Here is a 19,649-nt window from a genome sequence, read left to right as displayed (position 1 = left end):
TTTGTTGTGAACTAGTTGCCCTGTTTATAACCAGAGGATTTAACCCCAAGGTTAAATCTTATCAACACAAACACACACACACAGAGAAATTATGCAATTATATTTCACGTGATTTCTTATTCAGTATCGGTTTTTAATTTAAAAAAATATTAAAATCTAGGGGGCCAGGCCAGTGGCGGAGTGGTTAAATTTGTGCACTCTGCTTCGGTGGCCTGGCATTCACAGTTTTGGATCCTGGGTGTGGACCTACACACCACTCATCAAGCCATGCTGTGGCAGCATCTCACATACAAAATAGAAGAATACTGGCACAGATGTCAGCTCGGGGCCAATCTTGCTCACCAAAAATATATATATTAAAATCTAATCAGCTGATAAAATGTGTTAAATATGAATGTCAATCTTATCTTAATTCCTAGAATGTATTATCATATATCTACTGAATACAAGAGTTCTCATTCAATTAAATAGTAGAAGTTTAGGGTGATGAAAACAGAGAAATTAAAACTTGGTCTTGAGAATCAATGGGTGAAATTTAGATTAATTGATTCCATCAATTGTAATAAAATGGCACAAAAAGGTCTTATTCTGCTGGAATCTTTTCAATATGTTAAGACATTTTCTCATTCATTCAGCATAAATGACAGCCTGTAGCCTACAGGCCAAATCCAACTGCCTGCTTTTAAATAAATTTTTATTGGAGTACAGCCACGCCCATGCATTTGTACACAGCAGTGAAGCTGGGTAGTTGCACCAGAGACTGTCAACCCCAAAGCCTAAAATGTTTGCTGCCTGGCCCTACAGCAAAAGTTTGCAGACCCATGGTTTACAGGGTTACTTGATGGTTTATAAGCCTTCAGTTTGAAATAAAAGATGCAATCTTTAGGAATAACGATCGTAAAGGATTAACATTGAGGGAACAGTTGAAAAACAAAAGACATGTTTTTCATCTTTGTCTTTTCCAAAACGAAATTACCTTTTAACTTTAAGGCGACATAAGCATTCTATAAAATTCTGTTGTTTTTATTGTACCAGCCTAAGATACTTGTAGAATCAAGAGAGTAAAATCACTGATGGATTTGGAGTTTGTTAGCCAAATAGGCCTGACCTTAATTATAAATAATGTCTTACGTCTTTGTTGGACTCTACCAGTCACAAATTATATCCACATGCCTTATAGGCATTTACAGAACAACCTGTTTCCATTTTATAGAGAAGGTAAGCAAGGCTCTGTGTGTGTGTGTGTGTGTGTGTGTGTGTGTGTGTGTGTTGATTAGTAACCAAAGGCCACACAATAAGTGGAAAAACAAAAGCCATATCTTATATTCTTATGTACTTGATATTTCTTCTATTATGTTATTCTTCCTCTGCTTTCTCACAGTATAAAGAGCATTGATGCTGACTCAAAAGTCCCTCAGGGAAACTAATGGAGTTGTGGTAGTAATGTTGAAACAAGAATGTTTGCCAATTATTGAAGATATATTCAATATCAATGCAAAAAAAAATACAGCATTTTCGTCAAGGCATGTAGTTAGAACAACCTCTAGATGGAGGTAATAGACCATATTGTGAATTAACTTTCTTTAGAGTTCCCATCAACCTGAGAGTTTACGAAATAAAATTTTAAATTACATTTTAAAGATGAACAATACAAAAAAAAACCCAACACACATACAAACATAGGTGGAATCAATTGCTGAAAAAAAAGTGATGATCCTTTGGGAAAAAGTGATTTTGTGAAAAATATAACTCTAGTGACAGATTATAAGGAAAAAGTACATATTTCATACAATAGTATTCATAAATCATTTTTTTCCTTTTTGTCTTCAGTCAGAGTAACTTGGAGAGAATGTGCTGAGAGAGCACTATAAAGGCCTAGAGAAGTGCATAAGTAGTTCTGATTTTCAGAAAATAGAAGATTGATTCCACCACTCTGGATCCGAGAACATAGAATCTTTCCCTTTTATTGTGGTACAAATAGTTAGTTGGGTTGTTCTAGGAATCGCTGGATGAGGAAGTTCAAATAGGCCCAATATAGATTTTTCTAAAAATGTGACGTGATCTGTTTTTTGTTCCTTTGCTATTGATAGAGTAGGGAAATTGAGCTCGTATATCTGGATTTAAGCAAGACATTAAGGCAAGTTCACTCATTACATTCTTGTGGACAAGATGCAGAAATGTGGGCAAGCTTCTGGGTTAACCATGCTGACAGAAGGGTTTGAGCCCCACTTGTTCAACAGCCTATCTGTTGACAATATCATTGTCAGCCTAGAGACGATTCTTAGATTCCAAGTCTAGATCTTAGACACTAGTGTGTTCAGTAATTTTGTCAGAGGGTGAAGATATAGAAGGTATGCTTATAAAAGTTGCAAATAACACAAAATTAGGAGGAACAGGGTGTATGATGGATGACAATAGTACATCAAAAGATTTTCATTTGTTGAAAGAGATCCTAAACAAGGTGTTAATTACTAGGGATAAATATGGAAGGAGGGATAGAAAGAAGTGTCAAAATTTAAGGATATTAGGAAGAACAGATGGAAATTTGAAGAAAGTATGGAGTTTACTTAATAATAATGTATTGATATTGGTTCATTGTGAAAATTATGTATCAATATTGTGTGTCAATATTGGTGCAGTTGTGATAAATGTACTATAGTAATGTAAGATGTAAACAATAGAGAAAACCGGATATGGGTATACAGGAACTCTCTGTACTATCTTTGCAACTTTCCGGTAAATCTCAAGGTATTTTAAAATAATAAAAGTTTATGTTTTTAAAAAGTGGCCTAAGGTTTTTTTTAAGTCTGAATAAGTTGGAAAATGATAATGTGATAACTAAAATGGGGAGTTTGGGGATGTAGTTGTGGAATTGTGCTCCATGGTCTTGAACTCTGCGGGAGGAGTGATAGAACAGAACAGCAGACCCCATTTCGAAAGAACACGGTGAGGCCAAGAGGCAACAATAACAGTTTTCAACAGGAAGCTGAGAGTCTTTTTCCAGGAATGTTTTCTAAATACTCTATCTCTGGTGGTGCAGAGATGTATGTGAAATACAGTCTGATTTTAGAATTTGTGAGTAGTAGTATCTCCTAATCTAGTTAAATTCTCAAATGACTTTTAGTAGGTTGATTTAGTTATCACTCTGGCTTCTACGGTAGTGGGTTCCCTTGATTATATAAAAACTGAAAATTAAAAGGTCAAAGAAGTCATAACTGAAAAGTGGCCATTTTATTGGTTGGGCATAAAGTATGTGAATTATGTGATCTTTTGTGTCCAGGAATGATTTTACGGTTCCAAATTAAGAAAATTCTTCACTTCATTTTTGTTCTTGAAAATTATGATTATCCACAGAAACGATTGAGATAACACCTGAAAGTACATTTTTCATTTCAGTTATGACAATGCAAGTAAAAATTAACACCTAGTCTTGAAATATTTAAGTAAATGAATATTTTGCCTCAGGCAGAAACAGTCTGAAATATCCCAGAGACTTCTGCATAGAGAGAAACACTCTGTGAAAAGTCATGTATCCCCCAATTTTTAGAGTAAGCGAATTGCTGATCAAATATTGTACCCAATTTATAGTCAAATAACTATTTATATAAATTTTATATTCCCCATGGAAAAAAGGTAAATAATCCATGGGATGCACTATTCTAGAGTAATGCAGTGTTTCCAAGGAAGGATTGAAGGACATGGGAAATTTTTTGAAAAAACATATTCTAAAATTACCTTTAACTTTGTTTATAGTCATGATATTTATTTTTATTTTCAAATGACATTGAAAGAGGCTAAGAAATTTTTATTTTTATTTTTAGTAACAAGGAACAAGGATCTGATGACACAATGTATTTTTCAATTTAATGTTTATGTGATTAGACTTTTTCTGCGAGCCTCTTGGTGACTTTGATGTTGCTGATAGTGGTGGCAGCAGCCAACATTTCTAGAAACTCACTCTGCACCAAGCACTGTTCTAAGTGATTGCATGTTGTAGATATTTTACCCTCACAACGTGCATATGAGACAGATGGTGTCAGAATCCCCAGTTATAGATGAGGAAACTGGCCTCATGTTGATGTCAAGTATTTATTGTCTTTAGGGCCCCTGTATCTATATGAATACTTCTGTTAAATATTAGTGAGTGATTCAGAGATTTTTTTTTTTAATGTTACATTTGGTTGTATTTGATTAAAAGTTCACATGATATCCACTGTTTTTATCCTTTTCAGGTATGCGATTTTGTGTGGCTACGTATCAGAGTTTGAAGGCTTACAAAACAAAATCAACTATGGACATCGCTTCAAGGTATTTCTTGGTATCAAAAATGTTTTAATGTAGCTATATGTTCCATTAACAGTTACAAACCAAATTATTCAACAAATTAATCTCTAGGAATTTATCTTTTTTCATTTAAGTGAAATGATAGTCTTTAAATAGTACTGTGCCAAAAAGAAAATCAAACTATTTGGGCGATTAAAGATATTATTACTCTAGTAATGCACATATACATCATTTATAATAGGCCTCTCATTATAATAGCTCAATAAATAACCCCTTGGGGCCAATAATTATTGGGACGGGCAAAGAATTCTTTGTTTTCCAGCTCCCTGTAACCATTTTGACAAGGTCAAAGGAGTAAATTCCTCTACTGCCCAGTTCTACTGTTTTTTCCCCCATTATACCCTAATCATTTGATACTTGCCTCTGACTCAGTAAGTCATGGGCAAGTCATGGGCAGACAAAAGTGTGACTTGGATGTTTTCTATTTTTATAGTTACATTTTGGCTTTAAATTATCTGTAGTCTTATTAAATCATAGTCACAGTTCTGGTTTTAGTTGTAGCAATCATTTTTAATAATTGAATTATCGATAAGACTTAATTGTATTAATGATAGGGATTGGGGAGGGAAAGAAACATTGTAAAGCTCCTTGGAATTTACTGGGCACAGTTCCATTCAGCACCTCCTGAAACTGGGGAGATGATATTTCTTTTGCATTTTCTTTCAGGAACATCTGGATAAAGCAATCCAATTTTTACCTGAAGAACCCTTTTTGTATTACCTAAAGGGAAGATACTGTTATACTGTAAGTTGATTGCTTTTATCTATAAATCTTATTTGAATATACTATGATTATATGATGTATATTCAGTGACATTCATTCTTTTACTGTTTTATCTAGTGCCTACTGTGGGGAAAATGATAACGTCAACACATTTTATGAGTTTATAATTTATATATTTATATACTGTGTTATATACAACATATGGTTTTACATATGTATGTATATATTTTTTTCCTCTCCTGCCTTTCCATTTCCCCTTGAAGCAGTCACATTGTCTCCCTTCATGCTCTCTCAGGTGGTGATCAAGCCACCTACACACATGCGCGCCCTGTATCAGTGCACTACTCTCTGTTTTGTAGGAGGACTTTTGTCATTTATGAGAGTTTAATGAGCATAAATTATGTGCTCACTGGCCAGAAGATAGATAAAACCCTGTCCTTGTCTTCAGGGAACTTAATTTAGAAGGGGACGTGAGATGTATAGAAATAAATAAAGCCAGCTGGTAAGTCTAAGACCCAGTGTCTTAAATGACATTCGTTTATGGGAAATTAACAGAATGTGAAAACATATCTTAAGAGACGCGTGACAAAATTACCATGAAGAGAGATGCTATTTCTGGATGAGAAAATTAGTGTAGGCAAAAGAGGAAGCTTTTTATTTGAGGCTTGAAGAGGGTTAGGGATGAAGAAGGATGCCTACTTTTATTGAACATCTGTTATGTATCAGATGTACATTTTATACTTTATATTTCTAATCTCGTTTAATACTCTAACAGCCTTGTAAGCAGTTTTATTATACCAGTTTTAAATGTTAGGAATCTGAGTTTTCATGAAGGTAGGAAACTCCTCTATGGTCTGAAAACCTTTGACCCAACCACACGTGAGTCTGGGGCTTGAATGTGCTTTGTTTGTTTATGATTAAAAAACCCAAGAGGGAAATTTTAATTCAAAATAGAACCTGATCTTCATGCTGTAGACAAATGGCAGAAGCTATTGCTCATCCTCCCTGGAGAAAGGTACATTCATACAGGCCTCATAAACTCTAACAGAGTGGCCCAACGCTGGGGGCTCACAGTAAAAAATAATGGAATATACAAAGAAATAAGCCATCAGGAATGATAGTCAACAGAAAGAAACAAAAAGGAAAACCCAGAAATAGATTGAAAGGACTTAAGATTTTGTAAACATGGAACACAGAATATTAAACAGCTATCTATATAATGTTTTTTTAAAAGTAAGAGGAATTGGGGAAAAAAATGGATGAGGAGCATAAGACTACAAAAATGACCAGGTAGATTTGAAAAAAATGAAACAACTTTTGTAATAGAAAGTATATTATTTGACATTAAAAGAAAAATCAATGGAAAGACTTAGCACTAGATAGGTACCGCTAAAGACAGAATTCGCAAACTTTAAGATAAATCTGGAAAAGTTAACTGGAGTGCAGCACAGAGGAACAAAGAAATAGAAAATATGAAGGAGAGGTAAAAAGACAAGGAAGGTAAGTAAGGACACCACAGAGTGGTAAATTTTTACCCACCTCCGTTGGTAATTAATAGAACAAGAAGACAAAAAACAAAAGAAGGATTAGTAAGTATATAAAACATTGGAGCCTCACATTTAATAAACTTGATCTAACAAACATATATGAAAATATGTACCAAAACATTGAAGCATACACATTTTTCAAGCCTACGTAGAATGTTACAAAATTTGCCGTATATGAAGTCATAAAGCAAATCTTAATAAATTTCAAAAAATTGACATCATACAGAATTTCTGATCATTATGCAATTAAATTAGAAATTCAAAAACAAAACAAAAAATAAATCTTGAAACTAGGAATAATAGGAAATGATAATTAAAACCACAAGGAGATACCATTTTATTCCTACTCATTTGATAAAATTTAAAGATATCAGTATGATATATTGCAAGAATTTGAAGCAACAAAAGTTCTTACATTGTTGTGGGAGCATAAACTGATGCAACCACCTTGGGAACAATAGGGTATTATCTTTTAAATTTAATGATGGCTACCATTTGACCCACACTGGTGCCTACCCTAGAGAAACTCTTGCAAATGTGCTCTAAAGGCTTGTTCAAGAATGCCTGTAGCAGCCTTGTTCTTAAGAGAAAAAAAAATGGAAATGACTCAAATGTCCGTTGACAAGAGTGGATGAAAAATCATTGATGTATGTTTAAGTGATGGAATATTTCACAGATATTTAAAAGGCTGGATTTCAGTTAACACTCGTCAACCAGGATGAAATCGTAAAACTATACTGTTAAGTGAAAAAATGTCATAGAAAGAAATAAACAACACGATATTATTTTTTAAAGTTCAAAAACAAAAATAAGCATAGCAGTAAGTAACATTATGTAGAAAAGCAAGGGCATAATTTTTTTTTAAATGGAGGTTAATGGCTACCTAGAAACCTTGACGAAGGGATTGGGAAGGAAGACACTTGATGGGGTTGGGGAGAGCATCCACTGCATCAGTGCCCTTTTAAGTATTCATTTCTGAATTTGTTTAGTCTTTCATGATAAACCTCTAACACTCATCTTTGGGAAAATGTTAAAAAGAAAGCAAAAAATAAATGGTAATATGACATTTAATTTTGGTGGTTATTGGTTAAAAAAATTTCTCCTGGATTGTAAGTATGTATACGGGACCCTCACTTTACACTCCCTCTGGGTTGTAAGTATGTATACGGGACCCTCACTTTACACTCCCTCTGGGTTGTAAGTATGTATACGGGACCCTCACTTTACACTCCCTCTGGGTTGTAAGTATGTATACGGGACCCTCACTTTACACTCCCTCTGGGTTGTAAGTATGTATACGGGACCCTCACTTTACACTCCCTCTGGGTTGTAAGTATGTATACGGGACCCTCACTTTACACTCCCTCTGGGTTGTAAATATGTATACGGGACCCTCACTTTACACTCCCTCTGGGTTGTAAGTATGTATACGGGACCCTCACTTTACACTCCCTCTGGGTTGTAAGTATGTATACGGGACCCTCACTTTACACTCCCTCTGGGTTGTAAGTATGTATACGGGACCCTCACTTTACACTCCCTCTGGGTTGTAAGTATGTATACGGGACCCTCACTTTACACTCCCTCTGGGTTGTAAGTATGTATGCGGGACCCTCACTTTACACTCCCTCTGGGTTGTAAGTATGTATGCGGGACCCTCACTTTACACTCCCTCTGGGTTGTAAGTATGTATGCGGGACCCTCACTTTACACTCCCTCTGGGTTGTAAGTATGTATACGGGACCCTCACTTTACACTCCCTCTGGGTTGTAAGTATGTATACGGGACCCTCACTTTACACTCCCTCTGGGTTGTAAGTATGTATACGGGACCCTCACTTTACACTCCCTCTGGGTTGTAAGTATGTATACGGGACCCTCACTTTACACTCCCTCTGGGTTGTAAGTATGTATACGGGACCCTCACTTTACACTCCCTCTGGGTTGCGGATCCTCATTCTAGTTACGTTTCTGAGATGCTGCCCTCTGGGTCAGGTTGGCAGCATGGAGTAGGCAGGAAGAGAGCAAAGGCAGGGTCTTCTGGCTGCTGCACTCGGTGCCAAGAAATACTGCTCTGTGATCATCTCAGAATCATGAATCAGATGAACAAACAAGATCAGAGTTCCCCACCTCCACCCCTTTTTCTGGTTGAACACAAATCTTATCCTGAGTATTTCAAATTGATGTTTTAACCAGTGCTTTTAGAGCTCATAGTTTGTTAGAATTATGAAAAAGGAAGGCAAAATATTAATACCATAAAGGTGACATCTCTCATATGTGTTATTTATGGATAAGTATTTATACTTATATGCATATATGTACATATACACACACACATCTAACTGGGGAGAGATTATTCACTCAAAAGGTGAACAGTTTTCTAAGAGTGATGTTGCTCTGTATTTTCAGGTCTCGAAACTGAGCTGGATTGAGAAAAAAATGGCTGCTACTCTGTTTGGAAAAATACCATCCTCAACTGTAGAAGAAGCTTTGCAAAATTTCCTTAAGGTATCTTTTGTCTATCCATTCTTTTAGTGTCAAGCCAGCTACTGTCTGCACCAGTCCCTCCTACCCTTGTTTTCAAGGAAATCTTTCTGTTCTCGTTGGGTAGATCTAACTGAAGCCCCAGTTTGAATCCTAATTTTGGCATGTTCTGTTTTAAGCCTCTCATAATGTGAGTTATGTTTTAAATCCAAACTACTTCTTAGAGCAGCTAGTTATGCCCTAGGTCCTGGTGCGGCAGCGCTTACTACCACATCCGAGAGCAGCTCTGCAGGGCACGTGAGTATGTGCAAAAGCATTCATGCCCTGATTATTGGGCTTGGTCCCGAATACTCCTGATTAGCTAATATAGAAACAGGTTAGTCTTAAAGAGCTGAAAGATGCCAAAAGAAAGAGTTATTTTAAAAGCCATCCCATAAGTTGCAGACAGTTCTATGGAACATTCTTGGGGCATCAAACCAAACCAGTATTTTCATTCCTGACTTAAAAATGTATAATTGCTATGCTAATAAAATGCTGAACAGTAATATGTGTGTGTGCACAGATGTAAATGTGTAATATTCCACCCATATAATCGACTTCCTCTTGGGCTAACATTCTCTGAAACCAATTATAGAATCTTATAGACACTCAGATATTTTTTCTTTCCCCATCTACTTGTTGCAGATGTGTAACAATATAGACAAAATCAGGCTCTGAATGGTTTTGTACAACATATTGTGCATGTTAATATTTTTGTTATATTTTAGGGATCGATTTTGTAAAACTGAGAAGGGATTTAAGATCATATGGTCTAAGATGGCAAATAGGTTTCATCACACTTTCCATCTCTGAACAAGGGCTAGTGGCTGCCTAGAGTGCTTTGTGAAAAAATAAGTGTTCTGAGATTAAGCATGAGCCCAGCAGAAAAACATGCAGGAAACAGAAGCACAAGGGCCATACGTTTCTTATTTTTTATTTAATATGATCTTTTTCATTTTATGAAAAAGAGAATCAAGACCTCAGGAGCTCAGTTTTTTCCAGTGTCATACAATGGCAAATCAAAAATGTGAATGAAGCCTAAGACGTCATCATCCCCATTCTTCACTTTTTTCCACCACTGAGAATTAGTTCTCCCATTTTAAATTTTATAAGAATATAGATCATGGTATATTTAAGATAAATGATTTATAAAAAGTGCTAAGTTAATTAGCAAAAATGTCACTTGAACTTGAAATTCATTTCTTCATAGTATCAAAATTATAATTGGGGAGTTGGGTTTTCAGGACATTGCACAGAAGTTCTTAAGGTGCTAATGTACCTGAATTATTGCACAGATAAAATCAAAATGATAACAGGCACAGTAATGCAGAGGTGGGACTGCAAGCTCGGGAAACAGACCACCTGGTTAACTCAGTGCTGCCCCTTCCCGGCTGATGAACACTGGTTCGTCATTGATAAAATCCTCTCTCTCTCAGTTTAGTCTGTCACGTGGAGGTAATAGGTCCTGACTCATAGTATTATTGTGAAGATTAAGTAAGTTAATACAAGTCAATGGCTTAGGGGGTGCCCAGCACCCAGTAAGTGCTCAATAAAAGCTCACAAAATTTTAACTTCATTAAAATGCAAACACCTTGGCAGACCATCTTGAGGACCTCACTATTCCGTCATGACTTAGATTCTGTCTGAACGTGCATTCCACGGTGTTTGTCAAGAGAGTGAGAAGTCACGTACAACTAGATATACAGCTATGTACTGGGGCTTTGGGGAGGAAAAAAAAAGTGAGAAGGCATCAGGAGTGCTTCTCCCCGTATTTACTGCAACGACTGAGGGTACTGAGAGTGCTGAGGGCTGAGTGTGGAGGAACTGAGAGATCTGGGAGGCGGAGGGGAGGAAGAGCAAGCAGCACAGACCTTGCATCCCACCCCCGGGAAAGTCCGCAACGCCTGGTCCTGACAGGAGGTCATGTTCTTGGAACCCAGACTCTAGGACTCCTTGCCCTCACTCTGTCCCTACAAAGAGGGTTCACAGGGGCCAGGAAGGTATCCCCAGAGCCATCCACTTTGGTCCTGTAGAGGTCAAGAGCACTGGCTTTAGAATCAGACAGTTTGAGACCTGAGCCTTTTCCTGTCTGTATGACGTGGGCATGTTTCTCTATTTCAGCTACTCTTAAATTCCTTATTTGTAAAGTAGGCATAATAATACCTACTTTATATGGTTTTGTGAAGATTGCATAAAATAACATATGTCATTTTCTAGGCCCAGGGTCTAGCATGCTAAGTGCTGTAACTAAAAATAAATGTTAGCTGCTATTCTTTTGCTCTTGTAACAGGTGAAACCTGGTCCTCCACAGCCTCATAGCATCTAGGAGGGTGGTTTTAGACCAGGAGTCACCTGTGAATCCCCTGTGGGAATTGTTTCAAACTATAGCATGCTTTCCACCTCATCCAAAATTCTGGCATGATTCCCTTGGACAGTGGTTCTCAACCGCAGCATACATTAGAATCATCTGGAGAGCTTTAAAACATGCCAGCCCAGGCCACAATCCAGACTAATTATTTCAGAATCTCTGAATATATTATGGTATGGTTCATATGCAATAAAATGCACCCATTTTAAGTGTTTAGTTCAGTGAAGTTTGACAAATTTGTATGCTCATGTAATCACCACCATTTCAAGATATAGAACATTTCCATCAGCCTAGAGATTTATCTTTGCCCTTTTGCTGTCAGTTTCCCCCACTCCCTGCCCCAGGCAACCACTGATCTGCTTCCTGTCACTTTAGATTAGTTTTGCCTATTCTAAAATTTTATATAAATGGAATCATAGAGCTTGTACTTTGTGTATATCTAGCTTCCTTAGCTCAGCATGATGTTTTGGGCTTCATTCATTTTAATGAGTGTATCAGTAGTTCCTTTTTATTGCCTAGTAATATTCCATTATATGGCTATACCATAATTTCCTTAGGCATTTACCTGTTGGTGAACATCTGAGTTGTTTCCAGTTTGGGGCTATTATGAATAGTTTTTGTGAACATTCATATGCAAGATTTTGTGTGGAGACATTTTTAACTTTTTTGAGTAAGTACCTGGGAATGGAATTGTTAGGTCAGTATGGTAAGTGTTTTGAAAGCTTGGTCAGTGTTTTTGAAGCTCTCAAGGCAGCCCATGGCATGGTTGAGAACCACTGGACCAGTGGATGGGTATGCATAGTTGGTGACAGGTGTGGCAGTGCTGGGGGACAGGCCACACTGATCTCACCCACATATGATTCCTGGATCTCCCTTAGTGGTTTCACCAACTGCAAAGCCTTCTTCTGTGTCTTGATGTGATGGAGGGCTGCTGCATGAGGTTATGAGATGTTCTAAAACAAAGCTAATTTATTTAGCAATATTTGTTAAGCACATACCTGGTACCAAACACAGCGTCTAATGTAGGGAACACAGAAATAACCAACAAAGCTCCTGTTTTGAGGGAAATTGGACGGCCAAGACTAAGTAGACAAGTACAATAGTCCCTGCCAGGTGTTATGATAGAGTGTTCTAAGAGCCTAGCTAGAGACTGCCCCTTAATTAGAACACTGTCCTGTGTAATGCTACCTTCCTTGTCATTCAGCTAAGGCCTTAAGGTCAGAATCTGCTCCATTTGAGGAATTTGGTGGTGTTAGGAGCCTGCCTGTTCCTTTGAGCTTCTTTTTTTTTTTTCCCCAGTGAGAAAGATTGGCCCTGAGCTAAGATCTGTTGCCAATCTTCCTCTTTTTGCTTGAGGAAGATTGTTGCTGAGCTAACATCTGTGGCAGTCTTCCTCTATCTTGTATGTGGGATGCCGCCCACATCAGCATGGCTTGATGAGTGGTGCATAAGTCCACACCCAGGGTCCAAACCTCTGAATCCCGGGCCACCGAAGCGGAACGCACAAACTTAACCAGTAAGCCACCAGGTTGACCCCTGGGCTTCTTTTTTTTTTTTTTTTACCCATAAGCACAAAAAAGATGTTCTGATTTATGATCATTCTGGTTAATTAAACATTAAGTGTTAAGGTATATATGCAGAATTAAAGTGCCAACATTAAAGAAATAAGAAGCTGCTTATGTGCATATGTTGGGGCAAGTTGTCCAGATAGGATTTGGACAGACTTGGGGCAGCTACTGGACATAGAAGAAGGTACAATTGAACAAAGTTTAATCTAGGTCTTTCGGATTAGAATGGCTCAAGTAATGCACTTAGTAAACTGGAGTAGAAATGGAACTGATTGGATAAGAGAGAAGAAACAAGAGAGCCAGCCTCCATCAGCACCATGGATGGCTCGAGAGGCCGTTCAAGGCTCCAGCTAGGACTGAATTTGACAACTTCCTTCAATCTGTCGGCAGCCTTGCTGTCTTACTAGCAGGTTCTAGGCCAGATCCACACACTGTTTATCTACTTGATCTTAAAGAGTTCTGCCCAGTCTGGCTCCCCAGCCCAAGAGACTTGGTCCCCCTCTTCCCAGGACCCTTCCCTTTGACTCTGTAGATGGTAAATGTCCTTTACAAGGGGTGTGCTCTGGCAAGGTGTTGGAGCAATCCTCAGCACTCTGGCTCTTGGCTTCCCCTGTTAGTGTCTACCTTTAAAATGTGTATATCCTTTCGCTCATCAATTCAACTTCTAGGAATCTCTCCTGCAGATATAATCACACATGTACACAAGCATATCAGAGCAAGTATGTTCTTTGATCGTTATTAGTAATAGTGAAAAAAAGTCTAAAAGTATAATGGGGAATGCTTAATTATGGTATAATGTGTAGTATGAAGTACAGCTCTTAGGAACAATGAGGTGGATCTGTGTATCTAACATGAAATGTGGCTGTGATACGTTGTAGAAAAAAAGTTTTGGACTAATATGTAGAAAATGGTCCCCTTTTAAAAAAAAAAACAATTATCTTTTTTTTGGTTTGCCTATGCTTGGTAAAAGATCTGGTAGGATGCATGTGAATTGTGGTTACCACTGGGGAATGAGATTGAAATTGAGGATAAAATTAGAATGCAAGAACTTTCACTTTTTAATTTTGGAAATGTCTGGACTGGTCATATCTTGTAAAACAAGCTTTTTTTTGTAAGTTTTTAAAAATATTCATCTTCTTTTGCGTTCTGCATTCCTCTGGGTTAGGGACTGGGGTCAGGTTACTTGCCTAGGCCTTTACAATAGCAAAAGCTGACTCTGATGCAGAGATTGACTTAGGTTCTAAGAATGGCTGTCTGGCAGTAATACCATCTACCTGAAAGAATTCTCATTTACCAGGGATAAAGAAAAGGAACTGGTACCTAAGAGATTAGTAGATGAGGAGTAAAGTACCTTCATAACACTCACTTATTAAAATCTGCAAGTACATCTACTATTTGGGCTAGTTGTTTCAAGGATCACTTTTCTTTAGAAGTACTTGATATGAGGGACTTCACATATTATTCTGCTCTTATGAAATGTGTTGAAATCATAAGAAATCAAATATTAATGTAGTGGAAGATGCTTGCCATGGGATAGCTGTCACGCTCTACTCTCCTTTCCTTAAATAGACTGTGAAACATAGAGGACTTGTCCTGGGGAGACTGTATCACCAGTTGTTCTTGTTCTTGAAAGGAAAAGAGAGAAAGGAGAGAGAAGAGGAAGTGAGGAAGATGCTTACACAAAGGAATCCCCAAACCTTAAACTATCTCATTGTGTTGTAAGCTTTCTGACCATAGTAATAATTTCATTTTAATGAAATTAAAAGCTGTATTTCCACCCAAAGGATACTTGAACTGATAAAACAATCCAGATCTGACAACCAACCTAAAGTCTTAGGGTAATTTCGTTAATATTTGATTTATTGAAATATATCCTCTTCACTTATTGTTATTGTTGTTGTTTTAATATGGCCCTGTTATTCTCTTTTCTGTTTTTTCTGAAAATCAGGTTGAAGAACTACACCCTGGTTTTTCTAAGTCCAATTACATGTTCTTGGCCAAGGTAATAAAAACTATTCTTTTTAGGATCACTTTGAATCCCTTACATAAATATGTGATACCTTTAATATTGATTATTTTTTATTTCTAGTGTTATATCGACCTTGAACAAACTAATGATGCTGTGAAGTTCTGTGATTTGGCAGTGTTGCTTCCTTGTGTAAGCAGAGAAGTAAGTCCAAATGGTGACAATGCGTGCCATTTTTTTTTTTTTTTTTTTTGAGGAATATTATCCCTGAGCTAACATCTGCTGCCAATTCTCTTTTTGCTGGGGAAGATTGACCCTGAGCTAACATCCATGCCCATCTTCCTCTACTTTATATGTGGGATGCCTGCCACAGCATGGCTTGATAAGTTATGTGTAGGTCTGTGTCTGGGATCCGAATGGGCGAACCCCAGGCTGCTGAAGCAGAGTGCACGAACTTAGCTGCTACACCACTGGGCTGGCCCCAGTGAGTGCCTTTATTTTGTCAGTACTATTCCAGCTTCAAATATGAACAACTGGCTTAGACACAGCTGGAGTTTTCTTCTATCCTAAAACATTTTGACTTGGATTTAACGTGTGCTATGAAGTTTTAGGTTGCTGTAGGTAACCCTTCACGGGGAGATCCCGGTTATCTTTAGGGACATACAAATCATGGGCTAGCAGTTAAAACATCCTGATGCTTGTGAGGTGTTAGACAGCAGGGGATGAGATAAGCCCCACTAGGAAGGAGGGAGGACAGCATAATTCTGGGGAGCTGGTGATTAAACTACCATAGGCAGCCAACGAGCTGGACAGGCTGCCCACATTGGAGCAAGAGTGGTGTCCTGGGGTTGCCATCATCAATCCCCAACTCACAGCAGGGTGTGGCTATCCTATCCAAGGCCAAGAAGAAGATTAAAAATATGTATTAACATTTTCTTGGTCTTTGAACACCATTAATGAAAAAAGAAACTCACATTACTTCTTGCTCTTTTATTCACTAATTCAGGATTCTGGATGTGCTCTAAGTTTTAGGAATTTCACAGAGTTAACAGCTCAGTCTTTGTTCCTGTGAGTCATTTACTGATATTGGGGGAACAAAAGGAAATAGATAAATGTTTTCCTGCTCCCTTCTCATACCACCAAACATTATCATCCTCTGAGTCACAACTGAAAAGAAATAGCCAGACATAAACACTCTTCTCTGTTGGGGCAGTACAGGCTCCAGCGTTTGCTGTGATCTGGAATATAAACATGAAAGACGTACCCATTGCCCCTAGGAGCTTATACCCTAGAAGAGAACATAAGCTACATATCCAAGTAACTACAGCTCAGAGTTGAAAGCCTAAAGTGCTAAGAGAGGTAAAAATCATTGGTTATGGAGATATTGAAAAGGGAGAGGTTATTTTCTTGTAGAAGAGACAGGGTAGCATCAGAGGTAGATTTTGAAGATGTATATAATGTGGAGGTGTGGGCCAAACACGTCGCAGATTGTGAACAAAGGCACAGGGGTGGAAAAGCAAAGATCTGTTTGCCTGGAGTGGAAGGAATGCTCAGGGCAGTCATGGGAAATAAGGCTGAAAAGGAGAAGTGAAACAAGACCTGCCCAGGAGCTTCAGCGTTCAGGGATGCTGTGTCTTCACACAGGGCTGATAAGGTTCCACTGGGCCTTTCAGCAACCACCTGTGTGAGGTCTTGGGCTGCTTAGGTGTGTTTTCTGGATGTTTGGGATCTCCTACAGGATCGATTGGCGTTCTAACTCAAATCCCTCAGTTGGTTCTCTTGGTTAACAGGAGGTGTGAAACAGCACAGTCTCAGCAACAGCTCCTCCAGAAGGCAGTTTGTGTAATTTTTTCAGCAGAAAACAGATTTTGTCACTCTAGATGCTTGCTCCATATTGGTGACTGGGCTCCTACTGTCTTTTACCTGAATGGTATCAGTTGGGTCACGTGCAGTCATTTTAAGCAAGATGTCTACGCATTCTTATTAGAAGGTGAGGTTAGAATACAATATGATTATGAAATATAATACCTGGTTTGACATGCAAATGTTTATGCATAAAATTTAGAGCTATCACAGAAGGGCTAAATATTGACGATCCTCAGGGTTTGGTCCTTAGTCCCTAAGTCTGTGGTCTCCTCTCCCCTTTCCTCCTCCCTGCCTCCCCAAAACTATCCTCCAAGCTCCAAATTCTGTCTACCTGCCAGGAGTCCTCAAATTTATATCTATAGACCTCTCTTCTGAGCTCTAGATCTGATTGTCTTGATTATCCAACTTCCTGCTTGACGTCTCCACTTGGCTGTCTTGCAGACATCTCAGACTTACTCATCATCAAGCCTTTGGATCTGCTTTCCTCCATCTTCTCCTCTTAGTAAATGGCACTTCCATCCACTAATTGGGAAAACTGGAAATCATCCTTGACACCTCCTTCTCCCTCAGCCCCCCAACCCAGACATCCACTCAGTCACCAAATTCTTAGAATTCCTCTTCTAAGACATGCCTTGAGCCATCTACCTGCTCTCTCTCTATGGCCACCACACTGAGCAGGGCACCCACCCGCTTTCACCTGAACTACAATTGTGCCAGCCCCCAACTGGTCTCCTCACAGCTTCCTTGCCACCCGCCAGGTCATTCTTAGCTCTCAATAGCAGCCAAAGCAACAGATTCGACATAAACCTCAACATGTTACTTCCCTGCTTTAAAATCCTTTGCTTTTAGGATGGAGTTCAAAATTTTTAGCATGCCATTCAAGGCTCTGATCTAGCTCCTACCAATCTCTCAAGCTTCATATGTTTCCCCCCTCTCCTCCCCTCTGCACTATGTTCGTCCCTGCCTAGCAGCCTTAGGATATATTGTCCCCTCTTCCTGAAACACTCCCACCCAAACCCTCCACTCCCTTCACCAGCTTTAATCCTGCTCATCCTTCAGATCTCATCGTAAAGGTCATTTCTTCAGAAAAGACTTCCTTGACACTCCCCAGGCGAGAGAATACCTCATCCTTTTTCTTCACATTTAGCACCATTGTGATTATATAGTTATTTGTATGCTTGTTCCATGAAAGTAGCAGCTGGATGTGCTTCATTCACCACTCTGTTCCTAGTGCAAGGATAATGCCCGGTATGTGATGAGCACTCGATAGTATTGTTAGGAAGAAAAGACTAATACCATGCAAATTAAAGTAATAGTGTGAATAGTAATCATAAATAGGACTAGTAATAAAAGTAACTAAGAAAGCTGGACACTGTGGAAATATTTATGTAATAAGCAAAAGAGCATTAGCAAATATTTCCCACATTCTTTTTCCAGTAATGTTTCTATTTGTATTCCTACCACTTTTATTTCGAGTAGTAAATGTACTGTCAAGAATATCTCAATTTCTTTTTCAATTAGAAAATAGAATGAGGTGAGTTATCTGTAGTAGCCCCTGTCTCTATAAAGTTTTTCCAAATTGAAGTATACCCCATTAGTGATGTTCCTGACCAGTTTATTCATTTTCAAGATGTCTAGCAATGCCACTAATTACAATGACAACAACCCAGCCATTAATTTTCTCTCCTTCACGTGAACTTGCGTAACATATTTGTCTCTTTCTTGTGGCACTTGTAACCTCTTCCTGGTCTTGTAGTCATTTGTGAACATGTCTTCCTTCCCTCTCAGCTCATCACCCTGCACTTGATATTGAGAATGTCAGTTAGAGCCCAGGTTCATGCATGGAAGCAGAACTTGAAACTACAGTATTCTATTATTCATGTGGACTTTTCTTGACCCTAGGAAGGTAATCTCAGGTCCTGAGAAACATGCCTTGCTTAAAATAAAAGGGATTCCTGTGTCTAAGGCAGTGTGAGGATGATTGCTGAAAGAAATCATGACTACACCACAGCCTGAAAGTTGTTTGCCTGGAGGAAGTGTTGAAGTTAGTGACCTGGAGTATACCGAGAAAGCTCAAAATTTGAAAAGCATTATGTAACATTCTGTTTTACGATGAAGGAGGTGCTAACCTGGCAAAGAAAAAAACTATTTTAAAATTGTTGTAATATTTTGAAGTGACATTAATTGCTCTCATAAGACAAACTCTCAGGATAGTAAATACAATGTATCAGCAACAACCACAGGAAGAAGTGGACTCTGGGAGTGCTGAAAGGAAGAATACTTCTTCATATTTAGCAAGCGGGATGGTTGTCTGTGAAGTCGCCTGTTGTTACAGTCCTGGGCTGCATTTCCAACCTGTTAGATAGATTTAGAATCATCCCTCTTATTAGTAACCACTCTTAGTGATAAAATCTTAATCCTGCTTTAAATGTTCTATCTTAATTAAGACCTCATATTTGACTATCTTAATTAAGACATTGGTTTTTCAGATATGTTTAGGAAATATAATTAGTCCACAAATATTCACCCTACCGCCCTGTTAGACAGGAATGCTGCAGCTCAGAGTGAGGAGTGGGGTCACTTACAGAAATCCATCAAGGTGGTCCAGGGTCTCATTTAATAGAAATTCTTATTTGCCTATTTCTTTCTGGTTTGAACTTATTTCTTATAGATTAACTTATCTGTGCTATGCATGCCTGGAGAATTTATTCTTCCTTCTACATTTAAAAGTAGTTAATAAGGCTG

General features: G+C 38.3%; 1 protein-coding gene across 8 annotated transcripts in view; it reads left to right on the top strand.

The window, feature by feature from the left end:
- Positions 1–19,649, top strand: part of RMDN2 (regulator of microtubule dynamics 2) — an 82,917-nt gene that overhangs the window by 56,506 nt on the left and 6,762 nt on the right. For all 8 annotated transcript variants that reach the window (XR_011526580.1, XM_070574044.1, XM_070574045.1 and 5 more), the window contains 5 exons: positions 4,233–4,308; positions 5,011–5,088; positions 9,023–9,121; positions 15,021–15,074; positions 15,162–15,242. Coding sequence is in view for 7 of the 8 variants with exons in the window: in XM_070574044.1 (XP_070430145.1) it covers positions 4,233–4,308; positions 5,011–5,088; positions 9,023–9,121; positions 15,021–15,074; positions 15,162–15,242 (388 nt within the window). In the remaining variant the exon portion in view is untranslated. The remainder of the gene's footprint in view (positions 1–4,232; positions 4,309–5,010; positions 5,089–9,022; positions 9,122–15,020; positions 15,075–15,161; positions 15,243–19,649) is intronic.

Source organism: Equus przewalskii, chromosome 14 (assembly GCF_037783145.1).
Source record: "Equus przewalskii isolate Varuska chromosome 14, EquPr2, whole genome shotgun sequence".
In the NCBI taxonomy this organism is placed as follows: domain Eukaryota; kingdom Metazoa; phylum Chordata; class Mammalia; order Perissodactyla; family Equidae; genus Equus; species Equus przewalskii.
Note: the sequence above shows the minus strand (reverse complement) of the source record. Positions and strands in the feature narration are given on the sequence as shown.